Consider the following 18026-nt stretch of genomic DNA (forward strand, 5'->3'; position numbering starts at 1 on the left):
ATGTTGCCTGGTATGTTGGGAAGGTCTTATGAGGAAAGGCTGAGGGACTTGAGGTTGTTTTCGTTAGAGAGAAGAAGGTTAAGAGGTGACTTAATAGAGGCATACAAGATGATCAGAGGATTAGATAGGGTGGATAGTGAGAGCCTTTTTCCTCGGATGGTGATAGCTAGCACGAGGGGACATAGCTTTAAATTGAGGGGTGATAGATATGGGACAGATGTCAGAGGTAGGTTCTTTACTCAGAGAGTAGTAAGGGCGTGGAATGCCCTGCCTGCAGCAATGGTGGACTCGCCAACATTAAGGGCATTTAAATGGTCATTGGATAAACATATGGATGATATTGGAATAGTGTAGGTTTGAGGGGTTTTAGATTGGTTTCACTGGTTGACGCAACATCGAGGGCCGAAGGGCCTGTACTGCACTGTAATGTTCTATGTTCTATGTCAATGTCCTTTCACCAGTCCTGGATTCTTTAAGTTGAAAAGTTCCTTTAGTAGATGCATCATCACCTCACTGTGCTATTGTACATACTGTGAGGTCAAACACTTTAACCCAATACTTGCTCAAGTTTTATCTCATAGCAGCCATTAGTGTGCTGCTGCTCATACAGACTCTTATCCTGAAGTTAGGTTAGTGTTTGCCTATTTTTCTCAACCCTTATTTTCTTCTTCTTTAGGAACGGAAGCTATGTGCCCACCCGTGCCTAGAGATCTATCGTGGAGACCTGATCTACTTCATGTGCCCTCTAGCACGGCAGGGTGACTTCTATGTACCTGAACTAAAGGAGGCTGACAAGAAGCAGAAAGAGGAAGAGGCAGACGATGCACTTACAGACGCAGGTTAGTAACAGACAGTATTTTAGTGCACACACGGATATCATAATAAAATAATAGACATTATCTTAATGTACATACCGACATAGCAGGTAAATAAACAGTAACTTGATACACGTATAGGTATCATAGGTAAATAATAGACTGCACCCTAGTGCAGTCACAGGTACACACGTCACAGGTAAATAATAATGTCCTAATGTACAAACAGATATAACTGATAAATGACAGACTGTATTTTAATAGGCATAGACATATCACAGGAAAATTGGGATCTTTTGCACCTGCTTTTGGGAGTTAAAAATGGCCTCAGATCTCCCGAATAGCATTTGCAGTAAGTATTACATTGGTGAGTCACACTGGACACCGTATTGATGAGGGGGGTTGAGTAAGCACAGTGAACAGCAGCAGCAAGTACACAGAGTTGGAAGATCATGACAGTGACGACACCAGCAGTGTCATTTTGGTGCTGAATGCTCCAGCTAACAGTCTTTCCTAACCTAAAAGAGATGAACAGGTAGGAGCATCCACCTCTCCCCCTTCCCCTCGCCCAGAGAGCTATTCAAAGGAATCATCAACTTATCGTAGGTTAATTGGTTGATTACATCCGGCTATTGCTTCCTTCTGATTGCTGCTGCAATTCTACAAGTGTTTTGTGCTTTCTATAGATTTTGAAAATTGCAAAAGTCTCCAGGGAGCGCTGAGAGAGATTTTGCTGACTTCAAAGCTTCTGTAGAATTTGGTTGCTCTCGTAGCCATTTTCGTTGGGATACGACATGAACTGCAGAATGAATAAAGGGACTCCAGAACAGGACAAATTCGTGGAGAAATGAGGAGTGGGAGAGGGAGTCTCAGCGAGAGGCTATATCTCCCAAGGTGTCAGGCAATCTCCCTAAACCATGTGTACAGGAAGATTTAAGTTTGGGAGTCGCAGGTTGCCCACACAGTGGGTCGAGTTCAGAAGTGATGGTAAAGTAATTGACTCAGAAGGAGCAGTTGAAAATGATGCATAGACTGATTAGACACGAGCAATATATGGCTGTGTGACAAGTGAGAATTGGTCTAAAGGCCCTGGAGGATGAACAGACACATGATGCGGAGTGAGTGTTGATCCCTGTAGATGGTGTTGCCTGTTACTCTGCAGCTTTTTGGAAGCTCTTCCCCGGTCTTCCTGCTTGGAGTATGGATCACTTCAAAAGCTCTTTCCTCTCCAAAGTGGTTTTAAATACTTGGGAATCTGTTTTTGACCTTTTCTTGGTTTATGTATGGGTGATGGAATCCAATGTTATCGGAAATGTCAGTGCCAGAGACATAACCCTGACAGAGATAACAGGCCAGTCTTGTGTTTTGCAGGCTGCCAGCTGTTACAGAAGCTTTTGTTGTGAGATTTCTGTAACATTCAGTAGACTTCTATGATTTTATGAGTTTATTATATCATGATTTTTACAGCATGACATCTGTGCTTCAGTAAGGACATCCTCACTAAAATCTGGCACCTACTACAGCCTCTGATTAGAGTGAGGACTGCATTGCCAGTAGCTGTGATGATGATCTTGGTCATGAGCTTTATGCATCTGCCTTCTAAGCTGGAACTGGAGATAATTGCAACATAGAATAGAATTCATTGAATCCCTACAGTGCATTCATCCCATCGCGTCTGCACCGACTCTCCGAAAGAGCATCTTACCCAGGCCCACTTGCCCCACCTGCCCTATCCCTGTAACTCCACACATTTTACCATGGCTAATCCACCTAATCTACACATCTTTGAACACTAAGGGGCAATTTAACATGGACAATCCACCTCATCTTCACATCTTTAGACTGTGGGAGGAAACCGGAGCACCCGGAGGAAACCCACACAGACACAGGGAGAACATGCAAACTCCACACAGACAGTGACCCAAGGCTGGAATCGAACCCAGGTCCCTGGCGTGTGAGGCAGCAGTGCTCACCACTGTGCCACCGTAACATCTTGCTGTTTGCCATCCATAGTTGTGTAAGGGAAGTTACTGAGTTTTTCTATTCATTGAGAGCTGAATACATTATTCTCTTGCAAGAGAGAAGTAGGAGTGAATATACAGCTTTGCTAGGAACTAGACTTCCCCTTCAGGATACCACTGACTGGACGCATGTCACTTTCAGTTATTAAATGTCACCTCTGCCCTACAGTGAAACTGAAAGGGATTCCACTTCCTCAGCCTCCAGCTGGTATGTAGCCATAGGCAGAGAATCATCCTGCCCAGTGCTGGCTACACTGGCAGCTGTCATCCTGTCTTCATTCTCACTCGGCACGGTAGCACAGTGGTTAGCACTGCTGCTTCACAGCTCCAGGGACCTGGGTTCGAATCCCGGCTTGGGTCACTGCCTGTGTGGAGTTTGCACATTCTCCTCGTGTCTGCGTGGGTTTCCTCCGGGTGCTCCGGTTTCCTCCCACAGTCCAAAGATGTGCCGGTTAGGTTGATTGGCCATGCTAAAATTGCCCTTTGTGTCCTGAGATGCGTAGGTTAGAGGGATTAGTGGGTAAGTATGTAGGGATATGGGGGTAGGACCTGGGTGGTATTGTGGTCGGTGCAGACACAATGGGCCGAATGGCCTCTTTCTATGCTGTAGGATTTCTATGTTTCTATGTTCTACCCACTGTGCCAGCTGCATTTGAGCTACCGTGACTACGTGAAGGGAGGCTATCGGGTAACAAAGGCTACCTATTGAATGGCTGATAGTTGCAGTACCCCATCCTGTCGATGTAGCATATCTGGACTTCCAGGAGGCATTTGATAAGGTGCCACACAAAAGGTTAATACACAAAGTAAGATCCCAGGGGGTTGGGGGTAATATATTAGCTTAGATAGAGGATTGGCTAACTAACAGAAAGCAAAGAGTGAGGATAAATGGGTCTTTCTTGGGTTGGCAAGATGTAATTATGGTGTGCCACAGGGTTCGGTCCTTTGCTCCCAACTATTTACAATCTATGTTAATGACTTGGATGTAGGCATAGAATGTTTTTACAGATGACACTGAAAAAGTGGGAGAGCAAGTTGCAATGAGGAAATAAATTTACAAATAGATATGGATAAGTTCGGTGACTGGGCCAAAATCTGGCAGATGGAATTTAAAGTGGATAATTGAGAGGTTATCCATTTTGGTCGCAGGAATAAAAAGATAACTTACTATTTAGATGGAAAGAAACTTCAAAATACTTTGGTGCAGAGGGATCTGGATGTTCTCGAGCATGAATTGCAGAAAGTTAGTATGCAGGTGCAGCAGGTAATAAGGAAGGCAAATGGTATAAAAGTAGGGAAGTGCTGTCACAACTGTATAGGGCATTGGTGAGACCACATCTGGAGTACTGTACACCATTTTAGTCCCCCTACTTTGAGGAAGGACATAAATGCATTTGAGGTGGTTCAGAGTAAGTTTACTAAATTGATCCCAGGGATGAAGGACTTGTCTTAATAGGAGAGACTGAGCAGTTTAGGCCGATACTCTCTGGACTTTAGAAGAATGAGAGGGGATCTAATTGAAGTATAAAAGATGTTAAAGGGGATTGACAGGCTAGACCTAGAGTGGATGTTTCCCCTTGTTGAACATTCTAGAATGAGAGGCCATAGCTTTAGGCTAAGGGGTGGCAGATTTAATACAGAAATGAGGAGGAATTATTTCACTCAAAGGATCGTGAATTTGTGGAATTCTCTGCTCCAGAGTGCAGTGGATACTGGAACACTAATCAAATTTGAGGAGGGAAATAGGTATTTAATTAGTAGCGATATGATGCGTTATCGGGAGTGAGCAGGAAAGTGGGGATGAGGTCAAGATGAGATCAGCCATGATTGTATTGAATGGCGGAGCAAGCTCGAGGGGCTGAATGGCCTACTCCTGCTCCTAGTCTTATGTTCTGACCCACAGGTGAGAAAGCACTATGCACTGCTACAAGGTTGCAGTTAAACAAGAATAGCAATGAAAGTGGCATGATGGAGTTAACTGGCAACGTTATGTTTTGATTTTGGGCTGGCTTTATTAAACAGCTTCCATTGAGCAGAGGGTTTGATTCCAGTCTCATTAATCATTGGCACTGAAAGAAGGGTAAAGAATGCTCTCAGTCTCTTCTTAATCATCTCTGTGTACTCAGGCACATATGGAAATGAAAGTAATAACATTTCAACCTTCTGACTTCCTTCTCTTTCAATCTTTATTGGGCTCAAATACAAAATTTGATAGAAACTTGCTGAACAGTTTTTTCAGCCTCCCCTTCAGCAGAGGCTCTGCAGGGGGAGAGGGGGATTATTCCCCGATTGCTCACGGTATATTGGCAGATGTCCTGGACTTTTGCACCTTTTCTTTAATGTTTCAGACCCATTCACAGACAGGGATGAGGAAAATCCCCCTTGGAAATGACTGGAGTCTAGGGGTGGGATTTTCCAGCTGTGCTCACCCCGAATTCGGAAAACTCCACCTGAGGTCAGGATGGGAAAATTCCGTCCTATGTCTGTGATTGTGTCACTGAGAGGAAAGAATTGGAAAGTGTGCAAAGCCAGCTTGCTGAGAGCCAGTGTCAGGAATCTCCAGTCAATACTGGGTTGGAGCATTGTGTCTATTCTGCTGGTAATTGACAGGCACCTAACGGGTGTCCTTTGCAGCTCTCTGGTTGTGAGGTGGCAGAAAACTGGCCACTTAACCAGCTGGCAGGCCTGACCTGATTTGGGAGGGGTCAGAGTTTGGGGCTGCACCAATCCTGGAAAAGACATGTAACAACCTGTAATAGATTTGCAAGGCATTGCTGCTTCTCTTAGTTTCAAGAAATGTCCATGACGCGTGACATGTTTCTGCTCTGTTTATTTTCCCTTTATTGCCATTTTGAAGGTGTTGGAAGATGGTCAGGAAGCCTCATAGAAATGATTGATGTGGCAGCTCCAGTCTACATATGGACCCATGGATCGTTAGAAGCAATTCACCCCCTCTGACAGCATGGGGCTTAATTTCCAATTTGGTGGGAACAAAAATTGGGCATTTTTCCCCTGCCATCCAATAATCAACAATGTTGACTTCAGTAAAGCTGTTCTTTGAGCAGGGCCTCTAACTGTGATAGATTTCTGTTCAGCAGCCCATCCAAATTGAATTTCACCAACCCTCATGCCATGATTCACTGGGGTTGGATTTCCCCCAAGACTTTTCCCACTGTGCCAAAGTCAAATTTACTGAAAAGACTGTTTACACCCTTTCTGCCAAAGTTATGCTAGCAGAATGAAAAATGAGTCCTGAGAGGAATACAACGGAGTTATCTTGGTCTCTGTTGCCATTTGCCTTCCCGTCACCATTTCTGTCTCAGTCTCTCCAAGCCTGTTCCTTCATTTCTGACGATAGGGTTAATTTTGACTCGAATTGGAATTACCTGTCAGTAAAGTCTTCTATCCTTGGTGCATATGAGATGACTACAGGGCAAACTGAAGTATGAGCGTCAAAAGACAGGGAAAATGTAGTCTCAAACAGACGTCGGTTTTTGAAGAGGAGCAACTCTTCTGTGAGCATTGGAGCTCAGTGAAGTATCTTTCAGTGAATTCTATACACTGGAAGGAGGTGGCACTGACATAGCGAGGGTCAAAAGCTTACACGGGTGATAGGCCATCTCCCCAGCCCTCCCTCCAGTTGGCCGAAAGGGACGAGCCTGCCTCGTCTTGGCCAGATAATCCCGCAGCGATTTCAGTTGGGTCAGGGCAGGACGTCCATCCCCAACTGGGGTGAGACCTCATCTCTGGTGCCAGCAACGCCACCTTGATGGTGGCCACAGCTGGGATTGCAGCCATCCCCAGTGACGATCATCGATGCAGCTGGATCAGTAGGTAAGTTGGGATCTTCCGCTGGGGCCAATGTGTAGAAGAATACCAGGAATACTGAGGGGGTGGGATGGGTTCTCCATTGGAAACAAGGTGGCCAAACAAGAGAATCCCTCCCCCAATAGCCTGCAAAATCATTGTAAGGCATGGGCACCTTCTTCCACAGGTTAAATATCAGCAGTGGCAGGAGGAGGCCCTTAAATGGACAATTAACGACCAATTAATTGGCCCATGAGCAGATGAGCTGCCTGACACCTGCCCTACCAGGGATAAAATACGGTGGAGGCAGCTAGGTGACAGACATGATGCCACTGCCACGGAACATTATTTTACAGCACCCTTCCCTGCTTAGCAGCCCATTCCCAGGGGAACTAGCAAATTTCAGCCTAAGATTCAAACTATTTTTTTAAAAAACCCAAGGAGGACAGGAGACAGTTTTTAAAAACATCAAAAACCCTTAATTTTTTTCATGCCTCTTGCCACTGCGTCACATTGGCCCAGCTTTTAGAGTCAGAATGAAGATCAAATTCTCAGTGTTTGCCATCATTAGTCCTCTGAAACATGCAGCAATTTCCGATGTCCATAGAGCAATGTAGAAATCCAGAAGTTGCTGCAGTAATTCTACATTTTCCTATAGAGTGTGCTGTTGAAATTCCCACAGACTACAATCAATTAGAAATCACTGAATTGATGAGAACTTGCCATTTTATGTTATTAGGTTTGCTGTCAAAGCATTTGAAAAGGTTGCACCTTGTTGAATGAACTGGGTCTTTAACAGCATACTAAGTTCATAATTACTGCTGAATAGTCTTACTGGCCCTGAAAAAAGACAATTTCATGTCAAATTTCTTCATCATGATTAAAATTTTATATTTTTAGTCATTTTACATTTGTTTCTGGTATCTCAGCTTCTATGTCAATCCCATGGGGACACCCCATGACCCCAAATGAATATTTTCCTCTCTGCAAAATTATATTAAGAAGTAAAGGATAATTTACTTCTTGGTTTGCTGACTGTGGGAATACTTCAACGTAATTGGTTCCTTACTCACCCTGCTTGATGACGTCACTGTTGCAGGATGCTTGGAGATCTCCTCGACTTGGCACCAAAGGCAAACAGGCATCAGGAAACAAGGATCCCACGCCACACAGATTGCTAGATCTTTGTGGACAGCTTTTGTTCAAGGTCAGCAAAGAGTGGCATTGCTTCACCATTGCAGGGCCAGTCATTTAGAGGGCTTACTTCTGTGGCAGCAGCAGACAGTGCAAAGACAGTCAGTCATTTTAAGTCAAAATGTATTAATAATCTCTCTACACAATTTACCATCCTTCTGTCAGTTTTACCTTGCTGCATGTTTTAATCAGAATAACCTTACACTGAGAACTTTAACCTACTCACCAGGTAGGTGTGAGTGGCATATTCTCCATTTCTCTTTCTGCCCTCTCCACCTGTCCTGCCATCCTCAATGATTTATGCACATATACACTCAGGTCGCTCTGCTCCTGCACTCTGTATAGAGTTGTACCCTTTATTTTATACTGTCTCCATGTTCTTCCTACCAGACTGAATCACTTCACATTTCTCTGCATTGAAAATCATCTGCCATCTATCCGCCCACTCCACTAACTTGTCTATGTCCTTTTGAAGTTCTACAGTGTACTCCTCACAGTTCACAATACTTCCAAGTTTTGTATCATCTATAACCTTTGAAATTATCCCCTGCACTCCAAGGTCTAGACTATTAATATATATTAGAAAAAGCAAGGGTTCCAACACTGATCTCTGGGGGAACTCCACTACGAACCTTTCTCCAGACTGAAGAATATCCATTCATCACTACCATTTGTTTCCCGCCACTCAGCCAATTCCGTATCCATGTTGCTGCTGTCCCTTTTATTCCATGAGCTATAACTTTGTTCACCAGACTGTTAAACGGCATTGTATCAAATACCTTTGGCCGTCCCTGTGCACCACATCAACAGCTTTACAACAAACTCCAATGAGTTAGTTGAACATGGTTTTCCCTCAAGAAATCCATGCTGACTTTCTTAATTAACCCATATTTATCCATTTTAATGTTTATTTATTAGTCAGCTTACATTAACACTGCAGCTACTGTGAAAATCCTCTAGTTGCCACACTCCAGCTCCTGTTCACTCCGGCACCTGTTTGGGTACACTGAGGGAGAATTTAGCATGGCCAATTCATCTAACCAGTACGTCTTTGGACTGTGGGAGAAAACAAGAGCGCCCAGAGGAAACCCATGCAGACACGGAGAGAATGTGCAAACTCCACACAGACAGTAACCCAAGCTGGGAATCGAACCCGGCTCCCTGGCGCTGTGAGGCTGCAGTGCGAACCACTGTGCCACCCTATTAACTTTGTCCTGGAATACACTAGAATGAATCCAGTATGAGAAAAAATCCAGGGTAGGAGTCTCCCAAAAAAATTCAGCCTTAATCATCCCGATTTTCCCCCACCCTGATGTCCAGCCCTGATCGCTGGCCTTCCTCCCTCTATCAGAGCTGATAGCGCCAGAAATCCGGCGGCCGGAGATGCACAGAGGCCATGACGCCCAGCGGGAAGCCTGCTACACGGCCGCTGCTTGAGTCTCCTGGCCCGCTGCGCTGCGTTGAAATCGAGTTTCAAGGAGGTTTGCTACTTATAATCCAGACAGCTGCTGTATTAAAGGCTAGTCCTGCTCCAGTGTAGCTCTGGTGGGCATGGTGATGGTAATGGGCACTGTGGCTGATGTGATGCCCGGACATGGATGAGGTGCTCATGAGGCTGAGGGTGGCACCGTGGGCAGAAAGCTGGTGGTGAGAATGCGTGTTAGAGCAGCGCAGCGGGCTGGCAGAATCACACGCGCACCCCCCCCCCCCCCCCCCCCACCCCCGTGTTGGAGAAAATCTAGTCGCAAACAAATCCAGTGCACTATGAGTTAATGAATGGTGATAGTTCCCAAATGTTAATGCACAGCTTATTTTTCAATATTTCACGGATTTCTCTGCACATTACAGAATTAGTGTCTTATTGAAATCCTTTCTGGTGAGATCCCCAAAGTAAATGTGAGCTGTAGTGAGTAATATAAAATTAATAACTCTGTGTATTGATGCTGGTCTTTATTAGCTCACACTGACTTTTATTAATGTGTTTGAAGCCTGAATTAAAACAGTAATCTAACACCTTCTGGAGACTTGAAGTACCCATCTACAAACTAATTTACAATTAAGTACTATCCCATCACTCACTGTAGAGTATGTGTTGTATGAATAATATCTTTCTGCTCTATGGGGCAAAGACTTGCTTCCTGCCTTTTACTCCTTTTTTGTCAGTTTTCTCCTCTGTTCACCTTGCCTTTTTTCCTGCAGGCATTGACTTCTTATTTCAATACAGTTCAGATGCTGAAACAGTCCATGTCCAAATGCTGCAAGACCTGGACTCATCTAGGCCTGGACTGACAAGTGGCAACATTTATACCATGCAAGTGCCAGGCAATGACTATCTCCAACAAGAGAGAATCTAACCATCATCCTTTGACATTCAGTGGCATTATCTTCACTGAACTCCCCGCTATCAACAAACTGGCAGTTATCATTGTCCAGAAACTGAACTGGACTAGCCATATAAATACTGTGGCTACTAGAGCAGGTCAAAGGCTAGGAATCCTGCGGCGAACAACTCACCTGCTGACTCCCCAACGCCTATCCACCATCTACAAGGCACAAATCATTAGAACATAAAAGCCAGGAGCAGGAGTGGGCAATTTAACCTCTCGAGCCTGCTCTGCCATTTAATACAATCAGGGTAGAATCATAGAAACCCTACAGTGCAGAAGGAGGCCATTCGGCCTATCGAGTCTGCACCGACCACAATCCCACCCAGGCCCTACCCCCACATATTTTACCCGCTAATCCCTCTAACCTACACATCCCAGGACTCTAAGGGGCAATTTTTTAACCTGGCCAATCAACCTAACCCGCACATCTTTGGACTTTGGACTGGTAGATCTTGTCTCGACCTCAACTCCACTTTCTTGCCCATTCACCATAGTCCTCCAAATGCTTACTAATTTAAAATTGTCCACCTTTTTGTTAAATTTACTCAAAAGCTCTGCATCCACTACGCTCTGGGGTAGTGAATTCTTTAGACTTGTGACCCTTTGAGAGAAGTATTTTCTCCTCCTCTGTTTAAATCTGCTACTCCTTATCCTAAAACTGTGACCTCAGGAATGTGATGGAATATTCTTCCCCTGCCTGGATGAGTGCAGCTCCAACAGCACTCAAGAAGCTGCGCACCATCCAGGACAAAGCAGCTCACTTGATTGGATCCCTTCCACAAACATTCACTCCCTCCACCACAGTGGCAGCTGTGTGTACCACCTGCAAGACGCACTACAGGAACTCACCAAGAATCCTTAAGCATCACCCTCCAAACCCACGACCACTACCATCTAGGAGGACAAGGGCAGCGGATGCCTGGGAACACTAGCATCTGGAGGTTCCTCTCCAAGTCACCCGCCATCCTGACTTGGAAATATATCACCATTCCTTCACTGCCACTGGGTCAGAATCCTGGAACTCTCGCCCTAATAAGACTGTGGGTGTACCTGCACCTCAGGAACTGCAGCAGTTCAAGAAGGCGGCACACCACCAGCTTCTCAAGGGCAACTATGGATGGACAATAAATGCTGACTCAGTCAGTGAAGCCCACATCCCATAAATAAATTGTTAAAAGTTCCACAGTCACTGATTGCCCTGCAATTCCTCACCCAAAGCATTCTTATGGGGGTGTCTCCGTGGTGCTATCCCTTTAGTGACTGCACATTCTGACAGGAGTGGGTCTCCTTGACAGGTTTTGCTTCCTCACGCAGAAGTGATCAAGGCAATTTCAGTGCCCGGTTAGCACATTGACTGAAATCAGGCAACTGAGAGCAGACCAGGAACCCATGGAAAGGAGAACCATTTCACAGTAAGCTTTGGAAGCAGCTGCAACCAGCTGGCCTTTAGATCATTGGTTGAAGTGTTCAGATATTTCTCCTTCTCTTCCTCTAGACTTCCTTGTGTTAAATCCATGCCTGCAAAGTATTCATTTTACAATTTGCATTGCATGACATTATTAACCTACACCATTGTCCAGAAACTGAACTGGACTAGCCATATAAATAATTATTAACCTACATCTGCCATTCCCAAAGAAGGATAGCTCTTGATGCCAAAACACAACCCCCACACAATAGATACATGAGGTGGGAGTTTACAGCCTCGCTCGTCCCGAAACTGTAAAATCCCAACCGAGGTCAACAGACCTTTCCATTGTCTGCCCCTCGCCCGCTCCGATTCCTGTAGCGGGTGGGGCGGTCATGGAGTGTGGAATCACAGAGTTCCAGTTGCTCTTTGACTGGAGCTGCTGTTCACTGAGAGCAATCGATGGGACACATTAGCCCTTGTTATCGCAGGCACTTTCATCCCTGAAAGGCACTTGCCCTTTTCAGTGAAATTAATAAATAACCAAATTGAAGAGAGGTTGCTCTTACTGTGTGCAAAGGCACAAGATGAAATTAATTGATTTAAAAAGTGCAGTGTAAGAAATGACCCCAAATTTACATATTATCTGTTTGAGTTCAAAAAGAGCTGCCAATCAGAGAAATATCTGAAAATAACACACAGCAAGTTTGTGTTTGAAGTGTGAGACCAGCCTCTCAATCAACAAAGCTGTACAGGAACAACTGATTAATAAAGAAATGTTAGTTGATGAGAATCAGGGGAAAACCATCCACTGGTTGGAGTCATACCTGCACAAAGGAAGATGGTTGTGGTGATTGGAGGTCAATCATCTCAGCTCCAGGACATCACTGCAGGAGTTCCTCAGGGTCGTGTTCTCAGCCCAACCATCTTTACATGTTTCATCAATGACCTTCCTTCCATCATAAGGTCAGAAGTGAAGATATTCGCTGCTAATTACACAATATTCAGTTCCATTCATGACTCCTCAGATACTGAAACAGTCCATGTCCAAATGCAGCAAGCCTGGATATCGTCCAAGTCTTGCGCTGACAAATGGCAAGTAACATTTGCCAGGGAATAACTATCTCCAACAAGGGAGATCTAACCATTGCCCTTTGACATTCAATGGCATTGCCATCGCTGAATCGTCCACTAACAACATTTTGGGCGGTTACCATTGACTAGAAACTGAACTGGACCAGCCATATAAATACTGTGGCTACAAGAGCAGGTCAGGGGCTCAGAATCCTGAAACAACTAACTCACCTCCTGACTCCCCAAAGCCTGTCCACCATCTACACGGCCCAAGTCAGCATTGTGATGGAGCTTGACACCACTCAGGTCAAAGCAGCCCACTTGATTGGCATCTCACACACAAATACTCACTGCTTCCACCACCGATGCACAGTGGCAGCAGCGTGTACCATCTACAAGATGCACTGCAGCAGCTCACCCAAGCTGCTTAGACAGCACCTTCCAAACCCACGACCATGACATCTGGAAGGACAAGAGCAACAAATATCCGGGAACACCATCACCTAGATGTTACCCTCCAAGCCACTCACCATCCTGATTTGGAAATATATTGCTTTTCCTTCACTGTTGTTGGATCAAAATCCTGGAACTCCCTCCCTAACAGCACTGTGGATGTACCTACACCATAAGGACTGCAGCGGTTCAAGAGCGCAGCTCACCACCAACTTCTCAAGGGCAGTTAGGGATGGGCGATAAATGCTGGCCTAGCCAGCGATACCCTTTTCCGACAAATGAATAAGAAAAAATGATCTCTGTGCTTCCTGATTTTAAATAACCCTATCCAATCTCCTTTCAACCTTATTTTTAATGAGAGAGAACAACCAAAGTGTCACAATCTGATCCACATAACTGTAATCACTCAGCCTCTGAACATTCTCATTAATTTTTTCTGCAACCTCTCCAATGACTTCATATCCTTCCTAAAGTGCGAGCCAAGAATTAAATACTGTGCTCCAGTCAAGGCCAAGCCAGTGGTTTACAAAGTTCACCATAACCTCCTTGCTTTCTTATGCTTTAAGGCCACATTTGCTTGGAGTCAAAAAGACTCTATAGAACTTCAGAAATGGTTGGCTGAACCCTGATGTGAATTCCTCAATGCTGAGTTCTAACGCGCCTCATTTTAGCTGTTGCAAAGGCCTTACCTCACAGTGTGGGAATCATAAATTTATGGAGTAGATGTAAATCCTCTTTAGAACTGTTAACATTTGTTTAAGAAAAACTGTTGTATTGCTTTGACAGGTTCAGGTGATGTAGCCTCTGTTCTGACAGTTTCAAAAGATGTTTGTTGACATTTCTAAAGATTCTTTATAAATGCTTGGCTGATTTTTCAGAAGCTACAGTTATCTAAGCAAGGGTCGAGCTTCTGGGTTTCACAGTTATGTGACAGATTAAAGAGACTATTAGATGATTATCTTTCTTTGAGGGCTATGAATGGAGGTTTGTTTGTCTTTATAACAGATTAAGTACTTGAGACTTTTAAAAAAAACTTTAAATTGGCTTTCATGAATGGGACTTGTCTTTTACTATCTAGTCTGTATAGTGAGAGCTGTATTCGATGTGTAGGATGTTATTTTATCTCCACATGGCTCATGAGGTCTACCCACGGTGGCTATTTGGTGGATTTTTAAAATTTCATTTTACAGAATCTGGGCATTGCTGGTTAGGCCAGCATTTATCCCCCTCCCTGACTGCCAGGTACCCAGGCAAACTCCACACAGACAGTCACCCAAGGCTGGAATCGAATCCGGTTTCCTGGTGCTGTGAGGCAGCAGTGCTAACCACTGTGCCACCGTGCTGTCCATGTCACTGTACAAATGAGCTGTAGGTGAAGAGCTTGTGAGTCGGTTCTGCCTCATGAATAATGATGTGAGTCCTAATCTGTCTGTTCATTGTGTATTGCCTCAGGTAGTGACTGCTTACATTTTTGTTTTCTACTTCCAATGCTGAGACATGGCTTAAATCGGAAAAGTGTATCAGTAGTTAGTAACAACGGATTGTATTGCAATCTCTCCACAAATTCTGCTGTCTCGCCTCCAGTAAGTTGTAGTACTTTTCTTTCACAAGATCGATACAGAGAAAGGCTGTTAATTTACCCATCCAAAAAGGCTCGATTCTTAGGAAGCTGTTTATTGTTAATGCAGTTTCAAAATGGGATTACTGAATCAAAGCATTTTAGGAAGCTATAATTAGCCTTGGTGACTATTTTGCAGTTTCTGTTCTCGATCGTGTATGTTTATTTTGTTCAAGCACAAATTGGAATGACATTACCTGAGCATTGTAGAATTGGAAGGAGTTACAGGATCTGACTGAAGGCTTTATTGTCTCCCAACTTGTACTGGGGAATGTGAAGAGACACATGACCTTCATCTCCATTGACCAGTCCACCATCTACAAGGCACAAGTCAGGAATGTGATGGAATACTCTCCACTTTCCTGGATGGGTGCAGCTCCAGCAACACTCAAGAAGCTCGACACCATCCAGGACAAACAGCCACACGACTGGCACCCCATCCACCACATTAAACATTCACTCGCTCCGCCACTAGTGCATTATGGCTGCAGTGTGCACCAACCACAAATTGCTGTACAGAAATTCACCAAGATTTCTTCAAGAGCACCTTCCAAACCCACTACTGCTACCAGCTAGGAAGACATGGTCAGCAGGTGTATGGGAACGCCACCACCTGCAAGTTCCCCTCTAAGCCACTCACCATCCTAACTTGGAAGTATATCACTGTTCCTTCACTGTCACTGGGTCAAAATCCTGGAGCTTGGTACCCAATAGCACTGTGGGTTTACCTACACCACACAGACTGCAGCAGCTTGAGAAGGCAGCTCATCACCACCTTCTCAAGGACAGTTAGGCAGGGGCAATAAATATTGACGTTAGTAGCGATGCCCACCTTCCATGAATAAATAAAAAGGATCAAAAAATGAGCTTCCACAAGCAATAAGAAGAACATTTTTTTGTAATGTTGCTTAAGAAATAAATATTGGGCTGGACACACAGAACTTGCCTGCTCTTCAAATCAAGTAATGGATATCTTTTACATCCAACTCCAAAGGCAGCTGGGGCAGCAGTTTAACATATTGTCCAAATGTTAGCACCTCTAGATGTACAGCAGTCTCACAGTATTCAATTGAAGTGTCACCTGAGTTACTTGCTCAACATCTGGAGTGAAGTTTGAATCTCCAACCTACAATCTACAAGGATAATGCCACCAAAGCTGAGCTTTTAACGACTTTGTTTTAAAGAAGGACAAGGACTGGAAATATACATATACCCTAAATAAGAAAAATCCCAAAGGAGTGGACCAGAGAGTTTCAGGATCTGATGCAAAGGTATTTTATAGTGGGATTTCCAGGGGGGAAAAAAAACATAAAAGACAAATAGGTCTTGAATACAATAGTGCAGCAGGGTGGATTTATGCAGGGCAGTTAATTGGAGTATACATGGTGTTTTGAACATCTCATTTCAAAAAGATGTAATCATGGAAAAGGAGCAGCAATTCACTAGGATGGAACCATAGCTAAAAGAACACAATTGTGCAAGAACGGAACAACTGGAGCTATATTTATCAGCAGGCAAGACATTTATGGATAGATTTAATAGAATGGTTCAAAATTTTGAAAGTATTGCAAAAGGTTTATTCATGCAAAGAGCTATTAGAATATGGAATGCATTAGCACACAGAGCTATTAAAACTAAATAAATCAGCATTTAAGAGGGAGTTGGATAATCAAAGAAGAAATATACTGCAGAGTAATTCTATTTTCGGTTCAACCAATTAAACACTGAAGAGTAATGGTGAGTGAGTAGGCAATGTGAAATCACTGGCCAGTGCAAGCTTCAAAAATTTAATTATGTCCCAGCATTCAGTTTGCGGCGTCGATGGTAGCATTCAGACCCAGAAGCCAAAGGTAAAATCTTGCCTTATGACAAGCAAGACTGATAATTTACACTTGAATGAGTTGGCTGGCAAACAGGATTTCAGAGTGAATGAAATGTTTCCTAGGATACTGAGACAAGCATGTAATGAGATCTGTGAGATGCTGACAGCTGTCAGGAGGAACACATTAAACATTGGTGACTCTGTCAGATTGGAACTCAGTTCTAAGGTGCCTGTTTAAAAAAAAATGACAAACTGGTTTCTGCAAATACCAAGTCATTATTCTTGCGTCAATGAAGGAAAGTCTCCTCTAGGTGTTGGGTGTCATGAAACCACAAATACTTCTATCAAAATGTAGGTTCATGTTTTTCCATTGAGTTTCCAATTAGATCAATGGAGCAGGAACAAGACTCTGGGTGTAATCACTGACTGGTATCATAGGTTCCATTTACAAGTGATGAGCTAGCCAAATGGAGAACAAAGATAATTCTTGCAAATAAGGTTAGACCCAGAGACCAGCAGCATATCCTTGCAGCACTGCATTCGGTTCCTCTACAGTCTGCTGCCCGGCAGTCACTTCTAGTGGAGCCCATGCCATTTGCCATCTTTGGAAGGGTGCCGGTGCGGGCATCCCCTGTGGTGAGGGACGCAGCTAAACCGATGGTATCCTGATGTCAAAAACCTACCGGCTCACATGACGGCCTTTGTCCGAATTTGGACAATGCAGGTACATTTATAAATTCGCACATCGCTTAACTAGGGTCCGGTGATTAGCTGCAAGAGATGTCAGCAATAGCATTACTTAAAGGACCAGCCACCTAGCTTGCCGATAGGATGATTTTAAGTATCTGGGAGTACGGTGGAGTGATGTTGGAGGTGTTGTGAGTTCCTGGATTTGGCAAGGAGTGTTGCTGTATGCTGACAATAATATCAGTAGATGTGATGCCAAAGTCAGAAGGATAGAGATAGCAAGAAGTCGTTTTGTGAAGATGAAGGATGTGTTAACAAGAGATCTCAGCTTGAAGCAAGGAAAAAAGCTCCTAGATGCTACATTCTATCTACTTTCCTGTCTGCTTTAGAATCTTGTCTGCTCTAGAAGAAGGTAGAAACCTTTGAAACATGGATGCTGAGATGTGTGCTTAACATTACAGGATGTAGAGATGCCGACATTGGACTGGGGTAAACACAGTAAGAAGTCTCACAACACCAGGTTAAAGTCCAACAGGTTTATTTGGTAGCACAAGCCACAAGCTTTCGGAGCGCTGCTCCTTCATCAGGTGATGACATCTCTTTAACCTGTGCTTAACCCTCTCTCCACTCACATTGTCTGTATCTTTAAGACTTGATTACCTGTAAAGTCTCACATTCCAACCATTATCTTGTAAACTGAGTTTGTGTCTTTATATGCCCTGTTTGTGAACACGACTCCC

General features: G+C 44.1%; 2 protein-coding genes across 2 annotated transcripts in view; one reads left to right on the forward strand and one right to left on the reverse strand.

The window, feature by feature from the left end:
- abhd14b (abhydrolase domain containing 14B) overlaps positions 1-18026 on the reverse strand; it is a 598368-nt gene that overhangs the window by 487062 nt on the left and 93280 nt on the right. The window lies entirely within an intron of this gene.
- Positions 1-18026, forward strand: part of LOC144491472 (testis-expressed protein 264-like) — a 405312-nt gene that overhangs the window by 332482 nt on the left and 54804 nt on the right. Inside the window, exon 3 of the mRNA XM_078209340.1 lies at positions 677-839. Within this exon, the coding sequence (XP_078065466.1) occupies positions 677-839 (163 nt within the window). The remainder of the gene's footprint in view (positions 1-676; positions 840-18026) is intronic.

Source organism: Mustelus asterias, chromosome 3 (genome assembly GCF_964213995.1).
Source record: "Mustelus asterias chromosome 3, sMusAst1.hap1.1, whole genome shotgun sequence".
Classification (NCBI taxonomy): domain Eukaryota; kingdom Metazoa; phylum Chordata; class Chondrichthyes; order Carcharhiniformes; family Triakidae; genus Mustelus; species Mustelus asterias.